The sequence below is a fragment of the Cherax quadricarinatus genome, chromosome 23 (assembly GCF_038502225.1).
Source record: "Cherax quadricarinatus isolate ZL_2023a chromosome 23, ASM3850222v1, whole genome shotgun sequence".
Taxonomy (NCBI): Eukaryota; Metazoa; Arthropoda; class Malacostraca; order Decapoda; family Parastacidae; genus Cherax; species Cherax quadricarinatus.
The window spans coordinates 30,108,455-30,130,234 of NC_091314.1; the positions used below are offsets into that span (position 1 = coordinate 30,108,455).

At 38.5% G+C, this 21,780-nt stretch overlaps 1 protein-coding gene across 1 annotated transcript in view; it reads right to left on the reverse strand.

Annotated features, from left to right (window-relative positions):
- Positions 1-21,780, reverse strand: part of Tmem18 (transmembrane protein 18) — a 168,494-nt gene that overhangs the window by 72,698 nt on the left and 74,016 nt on the right. Inside the window, exon 3 of the mRNA XM_070088041.1 lies at positions 19,574-19,840. Coding sequence (XP_069944142.1) covers positions 19,574-19,771 — 198 coding nt within the window. The 5' untranslated portion in view covers positions 19,772-19,840. The remainder of the gene's footprint in view (positions 1-19,573; positions 19,841-21,780) is intronic.

Sequence of the window (21,780 nt, forward strand, 5' to 3'; positions counted from 1 at the left end):
GATTGGTGATAGCACTTGTGACACTTTTTTGTATATAAAGGGTGGTAAGGTATTTAAGTCTCCTGCCTTGTTTTTTAGTGCGTTGATAATAAGGGAGACTTCGTATGGGTTAGTCGGAGCTAGGAACAGTGTGTTCGGGTAGTTGCCGGTGAGGTAGTCATTTGGTGGGGTATCTGAGCTTGGGATTTTATTGGCAAGGTTTTGTCCTATAGTGGAGAAGAAATCATTGAGTCTGTTTGCTGTTTCTGTTGGTGGGAGTTGGGGTTCATCTGATTTTGCTAATTTTATTGCGCTATTTCGTGATATCTTTTTTGTTCCCAGAATTTCTGATAGGGTTTTCCAGGTCTTTTTTATATCACCTCGTAAGTTGGATAATCTGTTCTCATAATACAATTTTTTTGCCTTTCTTATCAGGCTGGTTAGGATTGACGAGTAACGTTTTGTTTGGTCTCTGGTTATGTGACCCATTCTGTACTGTTTTTCATATTGGTGTTTTGTATTTATGGATTTGAGAATGCTGGGTGTTAGCCAGGGACTGTTCAGTCTCTTAGCTGTCATCTGTTTAGTTTTTTTAGGGCAGTGCTTGTTATAGAGGTATTGGGTCTTTAGAAAATTATTAATACATTCGTCAATATCTGTATAGATTTCTAGCTCAGTGTGCCAGTCAATGTTTGCTACTGCTGTTATGAAGTTATTAATGGCTGCCTCATTGTGAAGTCTGAAGGTGACTTTAGTAGTGTCTTGGGGTAGTTTACCAAGAGTTGTTATGAGGAAAGTAGGGTAGTGGTCTGTGGTATTATCTGTAATTATGCCTGATTTTAAAGGGGATATGGTGTTGGTCCAGATGTGGTCAAGTAGGGAAACACTAGTCTCTGTAACTCTTGTAGGTTTTGTTACTGTTGGTAGCAACATACAGTTACTCATTGTGTTTGTGAATTCAGTAACGTGTGGGTCCTGGTCTTGCAGGAGATTTATATTGAAGTCACCTGAGAGTAGTAAGTGATCTTTGTTCATGCGTGCATCAGTTATCATACTTCCTAGGTTTTGACTAAATTGGCTAATGTTTGACTGTGGAACTCTGTAGATGTTTATCAATGTGAGAGGTTTTTGTAGGTATTTGGATTTGAATTTGGCTATTATATATTCCCCATGTTCATCCCTTGTGCAAGTATTAGTGATACATTCTAGTTGGTCTGAGTAGTATATGGCTGTGCCACCTCCTTGTTGGTCTGGCCTACAGTTGTGTATGGCTGTGTAACCAGGAATGGCATAGACATCTGTACTATCAGGCTTTAGCCAGGTTTCAGTTAGTGTAATGATGGACATATTGGCATGTAAGGAATTTAGTAATGCTATGAGGTCATCGTAATGCTTGCTTAAAGATCTGATATTGTAGTTAAAGATAGTTATGTTGTTGTTGGCACTGAGAAGTGCCTTTGATTGTTCTGCAGTGTAGTAATTACAGTAACTGTTTGATTCATTTAAGTCATTAAATAAGAGGTTGGTATCAGGATCAATGCTTGTAATCATAAGATTTGTAGTGAATCTATAGTTAGAATTATGTATAAAACAAAGTAAATAGTCTTTAGCTAAAAAATAGCACCTGAATTATTTAACCCTTTCAGGGTCCGTCCCGTAGATCTACGGCTTTACGTTCAGGGTCCAAACCGTAGATCTACGCCATGAGCTCAGCTCACTCTGATAAACTGTGAGTGGTACATTTGGGACTAGATATGAGAGAATACATCTATGTGGTATGTGTGCACCACATAAAACAGATCCTGCAGCACACTGTGTATAATGAGAGAGAAAAAATGAAATCATGATTTTTCGATTAAAACAGCAACTTTGCAGTGTTTTTTCGTATGTTTTTTATAGTTGTATTTGCGATTTCTTGGTCTCATTTGATAGAATGGAAGACATATTACAGAAATAGAGATGATTTTGATTGGTTTTAGCACTGGAAATGGCTTGAAACTGAGCTCAAAGTAGCAGAAATGTTAAATTTTTGCCGATATTCAAGAGTAAACAAACAACATCACACGTCTAATACACGTCAGCTGGTGGGTCTAATATACATTCACAAATATGGTGATGATATTTATACAATTATTACAGTATTGCATAACAGTAAATCTTCTATTTTTTGGTGTGAATAAAAATTCATATGTGAATAAAAAATCAAAATGGAATTTATTTGTAAAGCCTCAAAACATAACTAATGAACAGAGGAAATGTTACTTTAGTTCCAGGAATGCCTACATTGTTCATTCTGGACCCTATTTTGAAATTGGAATATTTTGAACTTTGTGTTAAATTGACCAAATTAGCAATTTCCGATCACTTTAATTTGTAGTTGAAACAGTTCCCCTTTTCACCCCTAATAGATGCTGCATAAGTGTCTCAATCTTCTACTGTTCCTGCCTACTTTCTGTATTCGACTGAAGAAGCCTACTGTGTAGGCGATACGAACCACCTCAACAACCCTTCCTCAGCCCTCTGGACAACAGTTTTGGTAATCCCGCACCTCCTCCTAACTTCCAAACTACGAATTCTCTGCATTATATTCACACCACACATTGCCCTCAAACATGACATCTCCACTGCCTCCAGCCTTCTCCTCGCTGCAACATTCATCACCCATGCTTCACACCCATATAAGAGCGTTGGTAAAACTATACTCTCATACATTCCCCTCTTTGCCTCCAAGGACAAAGTTCTTTGTCTCCACAGACTCCTAAGTGCACCACTCACTCTTTTCCCCTCATCAATTCTATGATTCACCTCATCTTTCATAGACCCATCCGCTGAAACGTCCACTCACAAATATCTGAATACATTCACCTCCTCCATACTCTCTCCCTCCAATCTGATATTCAATCTTTCATCACCTAATCTTTTTGTTATTCTCATAACCTTACTCTTTCCTGTATTCACCTTTAATTTTCTTCTTTTGCACACCCTTCCAAATTCATCCACCAATCTCTGCAACTTCTCTTCAGAATCTCCCAAGAGCACAGTGTCATCAGCAAAGAGCAGCTGTGACAACTCCCACTTTGTGTGTGATTTTTTATCTTTTAACTCCACACCTCTTGCCAAGACCCTCGCATTTACTTTTCTTACAACCCCATCTATAAATATATTAAACAACCACGGTGACATCACACATCCTTGTCTAAGGCCTACTTTTACTGGGAAATAATTTCCCTCTTTCCTACATACTCTAACTTGAGCCTCACTATCCTCGTAAAAACTCTTCACTGCTTTCAGTAACCTACCTCCTACACCATACACTTGCAACATCTGCCACATTGCCCCCCTATCCACCCTGTCATACGCCTTTTCCAAATCCATAAATGCCACAAAGACCTCTTTAGCCTTATCTAAATACTGTTCACTTATATGTTTCACTGTAAACACCTGGTCCACACACCCCCTACCTTTCCTAAAGCCTCCTTGTTCATCTGCTATCCTATTCTCCGTCTTACTCTTAATTCTTTCAATAATAACTCTACCATACACTTTACCAGGTATACTCAGAAGACTTATCCCCCTATAATTTTTGCACTCTCTTTTATCCCCTTTGCCTTTATACAAAGGAACTATGCATGCTCTCTGCCAATCCCTAGGTACCTTACCCTCTTCCATACATTTATTAAATAATTGCACCAACCACTCCAAAACTATTTCCCCACCTGCTTTTAACATTTCTATCTTTATCCCATCAATCCCGGCTGCCTTACCCCCTTTCATTCTACCCACTGCCTCATGAACTTCCCCCACACTCACAACTGGCTCTTCCTCACTCCTACAAGATGTTATTCCTCCTTGTTCTATAGACGAAATCACAGCTTCCCTATCTTCATCAACATTTAACAATTCCTCAAAATATTCCCTCCATCTTCCCAATACCTCTAACTCTCCATTTAATAACTCTCCTCTCCTATTTTTAACTGACAAATCCATTTGTTCTCTAGGCTTTCTTAACTTGTTAATCTCACTCCAAAACTTTTTCTTATTTTCAACAAAATTTGTTGATAACATCTCACCCACTCTCTCATTTGCTCTCTTTTTACATTGCTTCACCACTCTCTTAACCTCTCTCTTTTTCTCCATATACTCTTCCCTCCTTGCATCACTTCTACTTTGTAAAAACTTCTCATATGCTAACTTTTTCTCCCTTACTACTCTCTTTACATCATCATTCCACCAATCGCTCCTCTTCCCTCCCGCACCCACTTTCCTGTAACCACAAACTTCTGCTGAACACTCTAACACTACATTTTTAAACCTACCCCATACCTCTTCGATCCCATTGCCTATGCTCTCATTAGCCCATCTATCCTCCAATAGCTGTTTGTATCTTACCCTAACTGCCTCCTCTTTTAGTTTATAAACCTTCACCTCTCTCTTCCCTGATGCTTCTATTCTCCTTGTATCCCATCTACCTTTTACTCTCAGTGTAGCTACAACTAGAAAGTGATCTGATATATCTGTGGCCCCTCTATAAACATGTACATCCTGAAGTCTACTCAACAGTCTTTTATCTACCAATACATAATCCAACAAACTACTGTCATTTTGCCCTACATCATATCTTGTATACTTATTTATCCTCTTTTTCTTAAAATATGTATTACCTATAACTAAACCCCTTTCTATACAAAGTTCAATCAAAGGGCTCCCATTATCATTTACACATGGCACCCCAAACTTACCTACCACACCCTCTCTAAAAGTTTCTCCTACTTTAGCATTCAGGTCCCCTACCACAATTACTCTCTGACTTGGTTCAAAGGCTCCTATACATTCACGTAACATCTCCCAAAATCTCTCTCTCTCCTCTACAATCCTCTCTTCTCCAGGTGCATACACGCTTATTATGACCCACTTTTCGCATCCAACCTTTACTTTAATCCACATAATTCTTGAATTTACACATTCATATTCTCTTTTCTCCTTCCATAACTGATCATTTAACATTACTGCTACCCCTTCCTTTGCTCTAACTCTCTCAGATACTCCAGATTTAATCCCATTTATTTCCCCCCACTGAAACTCCCCTACCCCCTTCAGCTTTGTTTCGCTTAGGGCCAGGACATCCAACTTCTTTTCATTCATAACATCAGCAATCATCTGTTTCTTGTCATCCGCACTACATCCACGCACATTTAAGCATCCCAGTTTTATAAAGTTTTTCTTCTTCTCTTTTTTAGTAAATGTCTACAGGAGAAGGGGTTACTAGCCCATTGCTCCCAGCATTTTAGTCGCCTCATACGACACGCATGGCTTACGGAGGAAAGATTCTTTTCCACTTCCCCATGGACAATAGAAGAAATAAAGAAGAACAAGAGCTATTTAGAAAAAGGGGAAAAACCTAGATGTATGTATATATATATATGCATGTGCGTGTCTGTGAAGTGTGACCAAAGTGTAAGTAGGAGTAGCAAGATATCCCTGTTATCTAGCGTGTTTATGAGACAGAAAAAGAAACCAGCAATCCTACCATCATGCAAAACAGTTACAGGTTTCTGTTTCACAGTCATCTGGCAGGACGGTAGTACTTCCCTGGGTGGTTGCTGTCTACCAACCTACTACCTATCCACACCAATAACAGTCTCTCGACATCTTTGAGTACTTGCTATCTCTGTTTCGAAAACAAACTTGCACCTTTTGCAAGAACAGCTTCCTTGATTGCCGTTTTGTTGGCCACAATAGTAGCGATAACCTGGCCAGCTCCGAGACGCTCCACTTTTGTACTTAGCAATTATCTCTTTCTTCATTTCCATAGTAATTTTCACCTTTTTTACCACACGGTTGGCACTAGAAGCTTTCTTGGGGCCGATGGTGGCTTATTTTGCAGGTACTATCACTAAAAACGCTGTTATAATATGAAATGTTCCGATTGTATGCGTGGATGTGACCGCACTGGCTGGCTTGTAAACACTCGCGTGTCTTGAACGAATCGCATTGGGCGAGTTTTTTACCGTTAGCCGAGGCAAAATTTTTGCGTTAAAATGTATCGTTAGCTGGATTTAATGTTAGCTGATGCCATCGTTAGCTAAGGGTCCACTGTCCTCTGTTTTCCCTTACAGTAAGAACATGGGAAGATACTATAGTCAAATTGGGACAGAAATGGCGGACGCTTCCGCCACTGCCTCTGCCACCATATTATGGCCTACATTATTCATTATAGAGTATACAGTGGACCCCAGACCAAAGGCAGCATCGACTAACAGCAAATTCGTCTAACGGCGCTCTTTGGCGTAATAAAATGGCTCAACCAATGGCAAAAAAACTCATTAACGACTTTCGTCCAGAACGTGTCCATGCGGCTGGAGCACGGCCTGAGCGGGCCCAGCCACTCCAAGACTCAGTGTGGAAATGTTTACAAACTGTTGTGGTCGATTCCAAGTATACCTGTGATACGTACTTTGTATTATTCCAGTGTTTTTAGTGCTTGTAACCGCTAAATAAACCACCATGGGCTCCAAGAAAGCTTCTAGTGCCAAGCCTGTGGTAAAAAGGGTGAGAATTACTATGGAAATGAAGAAAGAGATCACTGAAAAACATGAAAGTGGAGTGCGTATGTCCGAGTTGGAAAGGCTATATAACAAACCCCATTCAACCATCACTACTATCTTGGTGAACAGAAAGGTGATCATGGAAGCTGTTGTTGCGAAAGGTGCAAATATGTTTTCAAAATGGAGAATGCAAATAACTGAAGAGGTGGAGAGACTGTTGTTGGTGTGAATAATATGTAAAAAGGCAAGGCAGTTGCATGATGATCTCATTAAGAAAATGCCTCAAAACAGTGATAATATTGATGAATTTAAGGCCAGCAAAGGCTGGTTTGAGAGATTTAAGAATCGTAGTGGTATACACAGTGTGGTAAGGCATGGTGAGGCTGCCGGTTCAAACAAAAAAGCGGCTGAAAAATATGTGCAGGACTTTAAGGAGTACACAGACACTGAAAACTTAAAACCTGAGCAAGTGTTTAATTGTGACAAAACAGGCCTGTTTTGGTAGAAAATGCCCAACAGGACCTACGTTACTCAGGAGGAAAAAGCACTCCCAGGACACAAGCCTATGAAAGACAGGCTGACATTAATGTTGCATAGTAATGCTAGTGGTGATTGCAAAGTAAAGCCTTTATTGGTGTATCACTCCAAAACTCCCAAAGTGTTCGGGAAAAACAATATCATCAAGGGTAATCTGTGTGTGCTGTGGAGATCAAACAATAAGGCATGGGTCACTAGGGAAATGTTCATGGACTAGTTTTATGGTGTGTTTGGCCCCACCGTGAAAAATTACCTCCTGGAAAAGAAATTGTCACTCAAGCGCCTCCTGGTAATGGACAATGCTCCTGCTCATCCTCACGACTTGCAAGAGCAAATTGCAGGGGAGTTTGGCTTCGTTAAAGTGAAGTTTTTCCTCCTAATACAACTCCTCTCCTCCAGCCCATGGACCAGCAGGTCATTTCAAACTTCTAAAAACTCTACACAAAAGCAGTGTTTCAAAAGTGCTTTGAAGTGACCTCAGACACTGAATTGACCCTAAGAGAGTTCTGGAAAGATCACTTCAATACCCTCACTTGCATAAACCTTATAGGTAAGGCTTGGGAGGGAGTGACTTGCAGGACTTTGAACTCTGCTTGGAGGAAACTGTGGCCACAATGTGTACAAGAGAGGGATTTTGAAGGGTTTGGGGTTAACCCTGAGGAGCCTATGCCAGTTGTGGAATCAACTGTGTCATTGGGGAAGTCCACGGGGTTGGAGGTTTGTGGCGAGGATGTGGAAGAGTTGGTGCAGAACGATGATGAAGAACTAATCACTGCAGAGCTGCAAGAGCTTGATGTGCAACAGCAACAGATCATAGCTCAGGAATGTGCTTCAGAGCAGGAGGAAGAGAGACGGAGAAAGTTGCCTTCGTCAAGGATTAAGGAAATGTTTACAAAGGTGCAAGAATTTATGGATGAATTTTATCCTGTCACAACTGTTGCAAGCCATATTGGCAACATGTACAATGACACTCTTGTGTCCCATTTTAGGGAAATCCTAAGGGCATGTGAGAAACAGAGCTCTCTGGACAGATATTTTGTGTGACAGGGGTCCAGTGACTCAAGCTGGTCCTAGTGGCATTAAAAAACCAAGAAGGGAGGTAACCCCACCAAAGGACTGGGTACCTGAAGTCTTTATGGAAGGGGATTCCCCTTCTAAACAATAGAAAACTTGACTATTCCCTGCTGCTGGCACATCACTCATCAACAACTCCACAATAAAGGTAAGTGGCATTTAATTATTGTTTATTTTGCATGTAGCATTCATTTCTGAATGCTACATGCATTCAGAAAATGCATATTTCATGTAAAAAAAAATATTTTGTTTAATACTTTTGGGTGTCTGGAACGGATTAATTCTATTTCCATTATTTCTTATGGGGAAAATTAATTCGACTATCGGCTAATTCGACTAAATGTTTCTGCTAGCATAAATTCTCTCTGGAACAGATGTGAGAAAGTCTCCATGGTCGCACCATATTCGGGGAGCCAGTGGTGCATTGTGGGAATGCCATTTCAGTTGTCGATGCTCTAACACAGATGGAAGTGTCAGTGAAGATCAATTTCATGATTTGGAGGGTCTACTGTATATCATGTTTCTGTGTTAATTATATTATTTATTATATCATATTAGATGAATTGTGATAGATAAATAAGCCGTACAGTTGATAATAGCGTCATATACAAGTATTCTTTCTCGTCTCGCACACAGAAGGAGAAGAAGAAGGAGAAGAAGAAGGAGAAGAAGGAGAAGAAGGAGAAGAAGAAGAAGAAGAAGAAGGAGAAGAAGAAGAAGGAGAAGAAGAAGAAGGAGAAGAAGAAGAAGGAGAAGAAGAAGGAGAAGAAGGAGAAGAAGAAGAAGGAGAAGAAGGAGAAGAAGAAGAAGGAGAAGAAGAAGAAGGAGAAGAAGAAGAAGGAGAAGAAGAAGAAGAAGAAGAAGAAGAAGAAGAAGAAGAAGAAGAATTGTTTGTTTGTTTGTTTGTTTGTGTAAACAAGTTTTGTAAACAATATATTGATAATTATGTTTGTGTGCTTATTGTGTTGTATACAACGAGTGTATATATGTACATTGCACCTTACTTTGGTCTCATAGGCCACATAAGTTATGTGAAAAAATAAAATAGTGAAAAAAACAACAAACCTTCAAATACAAGTAAACTAAAGTTTACCGGGTGAGCGGCAGTCGCCGCTGTTGCCATACGCGGCTCATTTTCTGCAAACTTCACGGCTCTATATCTCGGTAAGTACCAATGGCAAAAATTTTTTTTTTGGACTAAAACACTCAGAAAAATAATCTTAACATTTTCATAAGAAAAAATAATTTTTTTTTTTTTTGAATATTTGGCGACATAGAATGACAGTTTCAGAGAGGGGCCTGAAACAGTCAAAGGGTTAATTTGATATACAGTGGACCCTTGGTTTCGTGTTTAATCCATTCCAGAGCCATTGGCCAAAACTGAAATCGGCCAAAACCGAAACCATTTTCCCCATAAGAAATAATGTAAATGGAATTAATCTGTTCCAGACACCCAGAAGCATCAACAAAAAATTTTTTTTTTTACCTTAAAGATAGATTTACATGCACAAAAGAATGAACATTACACATGACACTTACCTTTATTGAAGGCTGTTGTTGATGGATGGAAGACAGGGAGGAGGGAAAAGGGAAAAAGAGGTTATTGTTTGGAAGGGGAATCCCTCTCCATAAGGACTCTAGGTACCAAGTCCTTATCAGGGGTCACTTCCCTAGCCACTTCCCTAGCTTAAATATAGATTCACATGAAGAAAAGAATGGCAAATAAATAGAAAGCACTAATAAAATGTATAAATGAACATTTAACATCACACTTACCTTTTCACAATTCAACTAATATGACATAATAAACAATATTAATAACATAGAAACATGACATATACTCAAGAATTAATAAAATAAGTCATTACGTACGTCACGACAGGTGCACTGTTGTTGTTGCTGGGTTATACATAAGGGCCATTGTGAGTATAAGCCATACATAAAGTTGGTGAAGGCTGCAGTGTTTTCTGTAGCCCTATATAACTCCAACAATATTGGAGGAGTTAGTAAAATCGATGAATCACTGAAGAAGGCACCCTCTACCACCACCCCAACCACTACCACCCTCTACCAACATCACAACCACTACTACCCTCTACCACCATCACTACCACCCTCTACCACCATCACTACCACCTTCTACCACCATCACTACCACCCTCTATCACCATCACTACCACCTTCTACCACCATCATTACCACCTTCTACCACCATCACTACCACCAACACTACCACCCTCTACCACCAATACTACCACTCTCTACCACCAACACTACCACCCTCTACCACTACAACTTTCGTATTTTTCTACAAACTTTTTCTTGAATTATATCATGTTTCTCACATTCTTTACCAAAGGGCTGGCACTAGAAGCTTTCTTGGGCCCATGGTGGCTTATTTAGCAGTCACACGCAATAAACAAGTGGCAAAAACAATGGATTATTACAAAATGTTTTGTATGACCTGGCAGGATATGTTCACTCACTGAGAAATAATGCTACACTGGCTGAGAATGGTGTGGGAGGTGGCTTTGTCTGCGTGCTAGGCACTAGAGAGGTTCCATACGATCGACAAAATCGGAGGTAATTGATGAAAAAAGTCGGTCAAAACCGAAATCAGCGATAACGGAGATCGACGAAAACGAAGGGTTCACTGTACAAGTAAAATGAGTTATGAGCTAGCTCCTGGAACGGATTAAACTCGTAAGTCAAGGTTACACTGTACTTGAGAACTCCACTGTAACCAACTGATGAAGATGCATTGATATATAAGGATCCTCAACCTTCATCATCAAATAACCAACCTTAACCATTATGTTAGTGGCAGCGGCAGCGGCAGCAGCGACTTCCAAGCTCCGTACTTTTCTCCAACTATCAGAGCTACCAATGCTCCTATGATGACCTAGTTACAAGCAAAACTGCACTACCCAACGTAGCACCCAGAATGACCAAAGATTACCAACAGTGAAACCTACAAATCGAAAATAATAGATCAAAGGAAGACTGCCCACAAACCGAAAGCAACACCCCGCTGCCAGCCAAACAACGTAACCCTAAGCTTTGTATAACTACAACTTCTTCTTAACTACAACAATTCCTGTAGTATTATGAGGCGCAATCTAAGAGGAAACAGCACCAAGGCCAGCAAGAAAACACCGAAAAATCAACTATTCAACAAGTGTAGCCAGGAGGACGCCGGCCCAGCAACCACCTCACTCACCACCGCTCAAGGCGACACCACAACAATAACAACAAACATGGCTGCCACCAGCCCATCCTCCCCTCTCTTCCCCAGATTCAACCTACCAAGTAGTCTCTCAGGTATGACCAACGATCCAGATACCCTAAAGACATGCATCTCCACCTTAGTTATTGAAAATATGAATCTTCAAGAGACGCTAACAAAACAAGACACCAGGATGACACAACTCGAGAACAAAATCCTCAGTCTTGAACAAAAGTTATCAACACCAGGAATGACTAACTGTGACAAGACCATCCAGTCATAGATAGCCATACCCAACAAATAATATCTCTTAATACAAAGGTTGAAGAAGCAGTAAAAGAATGGAAGAACAACTTAGATAACCAGTTCAGTGACTACTTTGCTCTCCAAGAAGATAAAACTGAACAAGATAAACTATCGGACGCAGTAATAGTTAACAGTCCACTTTTTCCCAGTGATATGGACCAAACAAACAGTAAAGAAATTACTCTGCAGATCATAAAGGACCAAACAAGTGTTATTGTACCAGAGTCAGAAATAAAAGAAGCCAGGTTACTAGGATCCCATGGTAGAAAGTGTTATGCTTAGATTCCACTCACATGACAGGAAAAAAGACTTAATTATTGCATCTATTAAAGTAAAGAAAGAGGTATACATAAACGAGTGTCTTACCAAAAAACGTCAGAACCTCCTGTATAGAGTCAGAAAACTTAAGCGGGAGAATAACGACACAATACACCAATGCTTCACACGGGATGGGAAAATTCTTGTTAGGAAAACAAATGTAGGTCAACTGTACACAATCACGAACGAGAATGATCTATCACGATTTCTCAGGGATACATCTTACAGAGAATAACTAAACAATGTCCAACCTAAAAGCCTACGTAGTGTAGTGTATGTTTTGCTCCATTATTGTTCAAATTTCCTTGTACAATCTCTTAGTAATTAAATAATCAACTACCTCATTTTGTGATTTTACTAGTAAGCATAAGTCACCTTATGTAATTTTCTTATTTACTATTGTTTGCTTAAACATTAGCTGAATTGATACTTTCTGTGTCCATATTACTACCTCATATTTTTTTAAATACTATCAATTGATATTACTTACTAAAATTAATAATTATCATTTTTACTATAATTTCAATTTACTCTTAACATTTTTGACATTTAATAACCATTACTTGTCTAATTACCTTTACCTGTTTTAATACCACATTTACTATCTTAGAGTACTCTTAATTACCTTGTACTGCCATATAACCTCTAGTATAACTACCAGTGCAATATTGAATGAAATAAACATTACTTTTTCACTTTTTTTTTGTAATCATTATTACTTACTAAAATTTTATTAAACACCATATTTACTACCAGTCAATTTTACTTTTGTACATTAAACATTATTTTATACTTCCCATAACATTTTGTTGCCAAATTTTCAAGTTTGTATATTCAACTCCAACCTTTATATTATCCTTTGTACCTGTGTACCTGTGCACTTGTGTACCTGTGTACCTGTGTACCTGTCTACCATCTTACTATCATATTATAACCAAGACATTACCATTGTTATTTTTTACTATTATTCTTTTGGTACTTTAATTGTGAATTTTATTTTGTCAATTTAAATCTAGTTATACTCCTGATCTTGTCAACAACCTATACCAGACTCTAGTGCAATTGCAAGTACCATTTCAATTTGTATTTTTATATTATAAGTTTATATTATAATTCCTACTCTAAGATTGTTTTCATATCTTAGTGACTATATTGTGTGTGCAATTAGTGTATATTTCAATTATATTATTGTTCAAGGCCCTTAACTATCTTTTGCTAACTAGTACCAACTACCTCATATATGTTTTTTTTTTTCTACTTTTTTTATTCTTTTGCTACCTTAACTTGTATATTTTATCTTGTCAATTTAAATCTAGTTATACTCTAATTCTTGTAAACAACTTATATAACACCTTAGTGCAATTACAATTGAGAGTCTTGTGCCTTTTTTATATTATTAGATTAAACTCAGTTGTACTATAGTCAATACCAAATTCATTATATTAGACCATATTGCAATTACTAGTGAGAGACTGGTGCTATTTTTAATTTGTATTTTTATATTATTAGATTAAATCTAGTTGTACTATAGCTCATTCTAGCTCAAAACATAGACTCCACAAAAGTCATTATATTAGACCTTAGTGCAATTACAAGTGAGAGTCTTGTTCTATTTTAAATTTGTATTTTTATATTACTAGTTTATACCTAGTTGTACTTTAGTTCATTCCAGCACAACACATAGACAACATCAACTCCATTATGTGTAGTAGTGACTATACTCTATATGACCAAAATACTCTAGCTATATACTTATCCAAGCTTCCCACCACTACAGATATCAGTACTAGAACTCAACACATAACTCAGGATATAAATAACCATAATTTAAACCTAGAAGATGATTGATCACGTTGACCCTGATCTAAACCTCCATAATCTGACACCCAATCAAAACCTATTGGAAAGTAACTGCCTTTATTACACAGCATCACAAGCCAGCACTATCCTAAACAATGCTAAAAGTCTATCAGTACTTAACTACAACATCAGGTCCTTAAGCAAACACTATGATGACCTCCTGGCACTCCTTGAATCACTAAAGACACCCTTCTCCTGCATTATTCTTACTGAGACCTGGCTTAAGCAGGACACAATAGATATCTACCCTCTACCAGGATACACAGCAATTCACAACTGCAGACCAAACCAAGTTGGGGGTGGTATTGCAATCTATTACTCTAACCAATTATCTTGTATTAGCACCACTTGCTTTAGTGATGAATATGGGGAATACATTTTTGCTAATTTTACTGTAAAAAACCTTAAGACACCTATAACAATCGGTGCCATTTACCGGATACCTCACACAAACATCCCAAATTTCAGTGAGAAATTAAAGTCACTAATAACAAACAGACAAATGAATAAGCACCACCTTCTCTTAGCTGGAGACTTCAACATCAACCTTGGCTTACTAGATGATCAGCCTGTAACTGATTTCATCAACAATATGAACAACACACTTCTCATACCAACAATAACTAAACCAACCAGGCTCACTGAGACAAGTGCAACCATAATAGACCACATATGGACCAATATACTAGCCCCCCTTAAATCAGGGATAATCACAGATAGCACTACAGACCACTACCCTACCTTCCTCCTGACAAACATTAATAAACCACCACTTGAATACAACAAAGTCTCATTTAGACTCCATGACGAGGCCTCAATAAGGAAGTTCACAGCTGACCTAGAGATTGTTGACTGGCCTACAGAATTCTCCAAGGCCAATGGTATTGATGACTGGACAGACATTTTTCTTAACAAATTACTTAGACTATACAACAAACATTGTCCTATAAAAACGAAACAGATCACAAACAAACGGCTTGGTTGCCCATGGCTAACCAGCACCATTCTGAAATCCATTGACAAGAAACACCAATATGAAAAGCAATATAGACAGGGCTTAATACACAAAGATATTCTTAAACACTATTCATCAGTTCTCACCAAAGTAATAAAGAAAGCCAAACAACTATACTACTCCAGTAGATTCACAGACACTAGAGGAGATATAAAAAAGACCTGGAAAACACTCTCTCAGATTCTAGGGACCCACAAACTGAAAAAAAACAAGAATATTGTCCTAACTAAACCTAATGAAACACCACTACATCCCACTGACACAGCTAACAAGATAAACGACTTCTTCTCAACCATAGGATCTAATCTCGCCAATAAAATCCCACATACTAATGCCCATGCCGGGGACTACCTAGATGGGAATTTCCCAAATTCCTTCTATCTTGCACCAACTGAGCCCTCGGAAGTCACCGAGATTATAAAGTCACTTAAAAACAACTCAGGGAATCTGTCTAATGTCCCACCATTACTGTACAAGCGAGCGGCCCATATCCTTTCGCATGCTATTTCATTACTTTTTAACAAGTCACTAGAAACTAGCACCTTCCCGAAACTACTCAAGATGGCAAGGGTTACACCAATACATAAAGGTGGTGACCCTACAGACTTAAACAACTATAGGCCAATATCAAACTTACCATTGCTATCCAAAATCTTTGAGAAACTCGTGCACAGGAGACTATATTCATTTATAACAGCACAAAACATACTCAACCCCTGCCAATTTGGATTTAGGAAAAATAAAAGCACTAATGATGCAATCATAAAAATGCTAGATCTGCTTTACACAGCATTGGAAAATAAGGAATATCCACTAGGAATTTTTATTGACCTAAGAAAAGCTTTTGACACAGTAGACCACGACATCCTACTCCACAAACTTGACCATTACGGTATAAGAGGCCATGCGCTTGCTTATTTCAAATCTTACCTTACTAATAGGTATCAGTATGTTACCATTAAAGACACAGCATCAACAACACGGCCACTTGATACTGGAGTTCCGCAGGGAAGTGTCCTTGGTCCCCTGCTCTTCCTCATATACATCAATGATCTTCCAAACGTATCCCAACACCTGAAACCCATTCTCTTTGCTGACGACACGACTTATGTCATCTCTCACCCTAATCTTGCCACCCTCAACACCATTGTTAACGAGGAGCTGATCAAAATATCGACTTGGATGACAGCCAATAAACTTACGCTTAACACTGACAAAACCTACTATATTATGTTTGGTAGCAGAGCAGGAGATGCACAAATTAACATTAAGATCGACAACACTCTAATTACCAGACATAATGAGGGCAAATTCCTAGGCCTATACCTTGACAACAACCTGAATTTCAGCACCCATATCCAACACATAACCAAAAAAGTATCCAAAACAGTTGGGATCCTCTCCAAGATACGATACTATGTGCCGCAAAATGCCCTTCTCACACTATACCACTCACTTATTTATCCATACCTCACCTATGCTATTTGTGCTTGGGGATCAACTGCAGCAACACACCTAAAGCCAATAATAACCCAACAAAAAGCTGCAGTAAGAATAATCACTAAATCCCATCCCTGGCAACACCCCCCCCCCCCCCCCACTCTTCATAGATCTAAACTTACTCCCTGTTCAGTACATCCACACTTACTACTGTGCAATCTACATCTACAGGACCTTAAACTCCAATATCAACCTTGACCTAAAACGCTTTCTTGATAGTTGTGACAGAACCCACAGGCATAACACCAGACACAAACATCTCTACGACATTCCCCATGTCCGACTAAACCTTTACAAAAATTCAATGTATGTCAAAGGCCCTAAAATCTGGAACACCCTACCTGAGAACTCTAGAACTGCAGACACATTCATCACCTTCAAAACTACCATTAGAAAACATCTTATCTCCCTGATAAACCCCATCAACTAACTACACGAATACCACCTGGTGGTTCACACTTACACTCACTCACCCATTTGACCATAAACAGAAATATTAATCTCAATCTTAAAATAATGAATCCTATGATACTCCAATACTGAAACTATGTACTGTGCCAAAACAAAAGCATTCACATTGCTAAACTCACAAACTAGTATTTAGTCACTTAGCCATAATACCAACTTACCTCATAATTTGTAATATTTTAAAATAAAGAATTAAACTAAGTCTGCCCGAAATGCCTAGCCATGCTAGGCGTTCTAGTGGTACACTCTGTAATCATTATTTAACTACATGTAAACCACACAACAACCAAATTCTGTAAATTCAACATTGTAATCTTTATAGAGAATAAACTTTGAATTTGAATTTGAATTGAACCATCACTCTACTATCAGTATTTCCTTTTCTATTTTGTTACTTTCCAGTAACATTTGTGGCCTGTGAGACCAATATAATGCATAATGTATATATGTACACTTGCTGTATTTGGCACAATAGTGGCACTAATATTTTCAAAATTATTTTTTTATAATAACTGTTTACAACAAAAAACATGCAAAAATGTTGTATACTATTAGTAATGTTTTATTATAAATTTACATATGTACAGTCACTGGACATGTTCCTAGAACTGCTACAGTCTTTGAGTCTTTGAAACAAGGTGCCATGCACAGTGGTGTCTTACTCATCTGTGGACTAGTATGACATGACATGAGGTACAAGCATTATTGTTGCCAAAAACAAATACATTTCAGCCACAGTCTTTTACTTCCACTGGTGGGTGACGATGCACTTTGTCCTGGAACTGCTGAGTCAGCGGCTTGGGTCCCAGACTCACTTCCAGTCTGGGCTGGTGCTGCATGCTGCACACACGCATTCTGGTGGAACCACCACCACTACCAACTACTGATGCATGCGGTCTATCCATCCTAACTGTAGCCACATTGTCACTTTCACTGTCTATTCCAAGTGTAGGGCCACAGGATGTACTCAATCCCCTTGGAATTGCATATGGTACAGAGTACCATATGCAAGTACCATATACAGAGTACCATATGGTACAAATACAGGGACCTCAGTGGAAATAAGTCACTGGCTTTTTTGGGTTATCCTAGGATCTTTACACATATGCTGCTATGTATGATGATCCATGTAACTGTATCTGTGTATACCTGAATAAACTTACTCAAGCGCATGTGGTGTCCTAAGTTTATTCAGGTAGTATACACAAATACAGTTACACAGATTATCATACATAGCAGCATGTGTAGAGAACCTAGGATAACCCAAAAAAGTCAGACAAAGTGACTTATTTACATTAGGGTCCCTGTACCCCATACCATATGGTACAATGTACCATATGGTACAATATACCATATGATACACAGTACCATATGGTACACTGTACCATATGGTACCATTGTACAATATGTTACCATTGCACCATATGGTTCAAAACCATAGAATTCCTCTTCAGATCCACTTCCATCAGTGTTAGAGCTATAACTTGGGAAGAGGAGAGTCAGAAATCACTGGGGAGTGAGAGCCTCCTTGCCACCAGGCATGATGAACAAAGCATATTGAGATGGCGTTCCCACAGTGCAATGCGGGTGCCCTGGTATTTTGTTTACCGCACACAGTGATCATGCAGACCCATTCTCTTAGATGTAGGCCTACCAGCCTTATCACTCTAAATTTGAAGCAGCTAGAATTTTGGAGTAGATCTACAGCTTCGACCCTGGCTTCAAAGCCACAGATCTACAGGACAGACCCTGAAAGGGTTAAGACATATTTTTTGATACTGCATTCCATACTTTATTGTGTACACTAACTATATGAAGTAATTGTAAAATACAATATAACTAATATTTCTTTCTCATGATGTAACAATGCCCAGTGGCATCTGACCTCAGTAATCTTGATTTTTGTGCTACTACTCACAGGATGAGCATGGGTTGCACAACTAAACTAGCCTAACTTGAAAGCAAGCAACAAATACTGTACGGTATTAACCTAACTTTCCTAGCTACATGTACCCTTCCTTTTGAGTCTGAACCTCACTAGACTTGAGTTATTTCCCATAACATGTCCATAAACAATATTAGGTAAAATAAAAAAAAAAGTATTATTTTTGAAGAATTATGATACTATACAGCATTTGTTAGGGTTTTTGAAGGCTTGACAAATGCAACCTTGTTTTTCCCATATGTTTTTCATTCCACAAGTCTCAAAAATCATTGTTAATGCAGGTTTCAGGAACATACATCATACCACAGGCAGGGATTGCAATCACGTCATTACGATTTTGTGAGTTTAGGAACATAACTTGCATGAATTATGAATGTCCACTGTACTACAGTACCCTAAAGCTAACAGCTTTAATTTATCTCCCAACAGTTATGATCAAGATTGTTATTACTATACAGCAAGATAAAAATGGCATTACTTTAACTTCTGCCTGAAACACTGTGCATCCTACAGGTTTTACAGCCAGCATCATTGCCAATAAACAATTATTAGTATTATCATCATGAACTGTATTAATTGAAATTCAACTGTAATGCACTGGATGGAAATTCATTTAAACTGTTGTTTAAGCATGTCCTATTCAACTGTCCTTGCTCAACTATCTGCTAATTAAAACCACTGCCATGCTTTTAGTAAAATGGACAAAGTGATGAAAGCTGTTTTAGGTTCAATATCTTTAGAAGTACAAGAATGTACAATGAAGTACTGTACAGTAGAAAAAAAAAAAAGAAAAAACTCACCACCATCATCATGCAATTGAAGAGCACAGGCATTGAGAAAACAACACTGATGAACAATCCCTGGGAGTCAAAGTACTGCTGCCGACTGAACGACTGCCAGTTCTTAGCTGCATATTGATTTATGGTCTCTGAGGAGCGAACTGTCAGGAGCAGTAGGAAGAAAAGGACAGCTTGTGTGGTATGATGATTACGAGTCATTACTGTGAATGTAGTGAGAAAAATGTGGAATACAACAAGCCCAACCAACCATCCTTCACTCCAGTCAATCTGTTAAAAAGAAAATGGAACACTGAATAATTAAAAATCATACATCAATACAAATTATACCGCATTAGTAACAAAATATAGCACTGTACAATTCAACAAATTAAAATATACATGTACAACCAATTTGTGAAGACTAGTTATAGAAACAAAAATATTGTGTACTGCGGGAAGTTAAATTTGTAGTGCCCACTATAGGTGGCCAGTCACCAAACACTAACTACATCAGCAGTGACGCAAAAATGAAAACACACATTATCAATCAGTGTCTTGCCAGAAGTGGGCGAGTATCAGAGTTCAACGACCTTAATTGCAATATTCCAACCCTTTCTTAGAGTACAGGAGGGCCCCACTTTATGGTGCTTTGCTTTACAGTGATTCACTAACACAGACATTTCAAATTATACCCAAAAATTAGTTTATAAGGCTCATGATTCACTAGTTTGGCATCTGCATGCCACCTGTTCACTCTCAGTTTGTTTACATCCTTCGTGAACTCCACATCTCGATTATGTCTCTAAACTTTCCAAACTTTCAAGTATTTTAAAGTTATTGCATATTTTATATATACTCTGTGTTACAATGACATCTAAGGATATTTGTGATAAAAAGGAGTTGTCAGGCACTTACCTTAAGTGCAAAGTTAGAAATTATTAAACTCAGTGAGCAAGGCACAGTGGAACCTCGGTTTTCATTATTAATCAGTTCTAAAATGTCTGACGAAAACCGAATCGTACGAAAACTGAAGCAATATTTCCCATAAGAAGTAATGTAAATACAATTAATCCGTTCCAGACCCCCAAAAGTATTAACAAAAAATACATTTTAAAGAGAATAACTATAGTTTTACATACAAAAAACAATGAGAAATGAATATAAATGGCTAATGAAATGGATAAATGAATATTTAACATCAGTTTTACCTCTACTGAAGACTCTTGTTGGCATATGGAACACAGTGAGGAGGGGAGAGGGAGGAGGAGAGGTTACTGTTTGGAAGGGGAATTCCCTTCCATAAGGACTACAGGTATCATGGCCCAATCCAGGGTTACTTCCCTTCTTTGTCTTTTACTGGCACTAGAACCAGCTTGAGAGTCACTGTATCCCTGTCGCACAAAAATTCTGTCCAGAGAGGTCTGTTTCTGGTGTCTCTAAGATTTGCCTCTGAAACACTATCTCCCGCTAACTCTTTTTCTTTGATCCACACCAATAACAACTTTTCAACATCTCTGATTGTTTGTAATCTCTGTTTTCGCAACATCAGCTTCCTTGATTTCTTTATTCTTCGCCAGGAAGGAACTGATCATTGATGTGGACTTCCCGTACATCCTGGCAAGATTGGCCACGCATACGCCACTTTCGTACTTTGCTACAGGTTCTTTCTTGAATTCTATCGTGTTTCTCGCCTTCTTCACCAAAGGGCTGGCACTCAGAAATTTCTTTGGCCCCATGGTGGCTTATTCAGCAGTTGCACTCAATAAACAAGCACAAAAAACAGTGGATCATTACGAAATGTTTCGGAGGAACGTGTGGGGTGATGCTCAATCAACGAGAAAGAAAGGTAGACTGAGTCACGAACGCATGGGATGCCTTGTGTGGGTGCTTGAGTGGTTGAGTCACGTGGATGAGTTTGGTACGGACCATTTTCAACTCTATGCAAACTAAGAGGATGTATGAAAACTGGGACAAAATTTTGACGAAAAAAGTTGTCGAAAACCGAATCCTACGAAAACTGGGGCATACAAAAACTGAGGTTCCACTGTATGTTGATGGCTGAGATATAATTGAGATACTATAGATAATTTTATATACATGTATGTGTAACTGTACCTATATATACTTACTATGCTGGCATGCAGGTACAATAAAATCATTTGGAATTGTTGCAAAGTAGGAGTAGCCATGCTAGGCGAGGGAGTAGCTAAGAGTGTCTCACTAGTGTT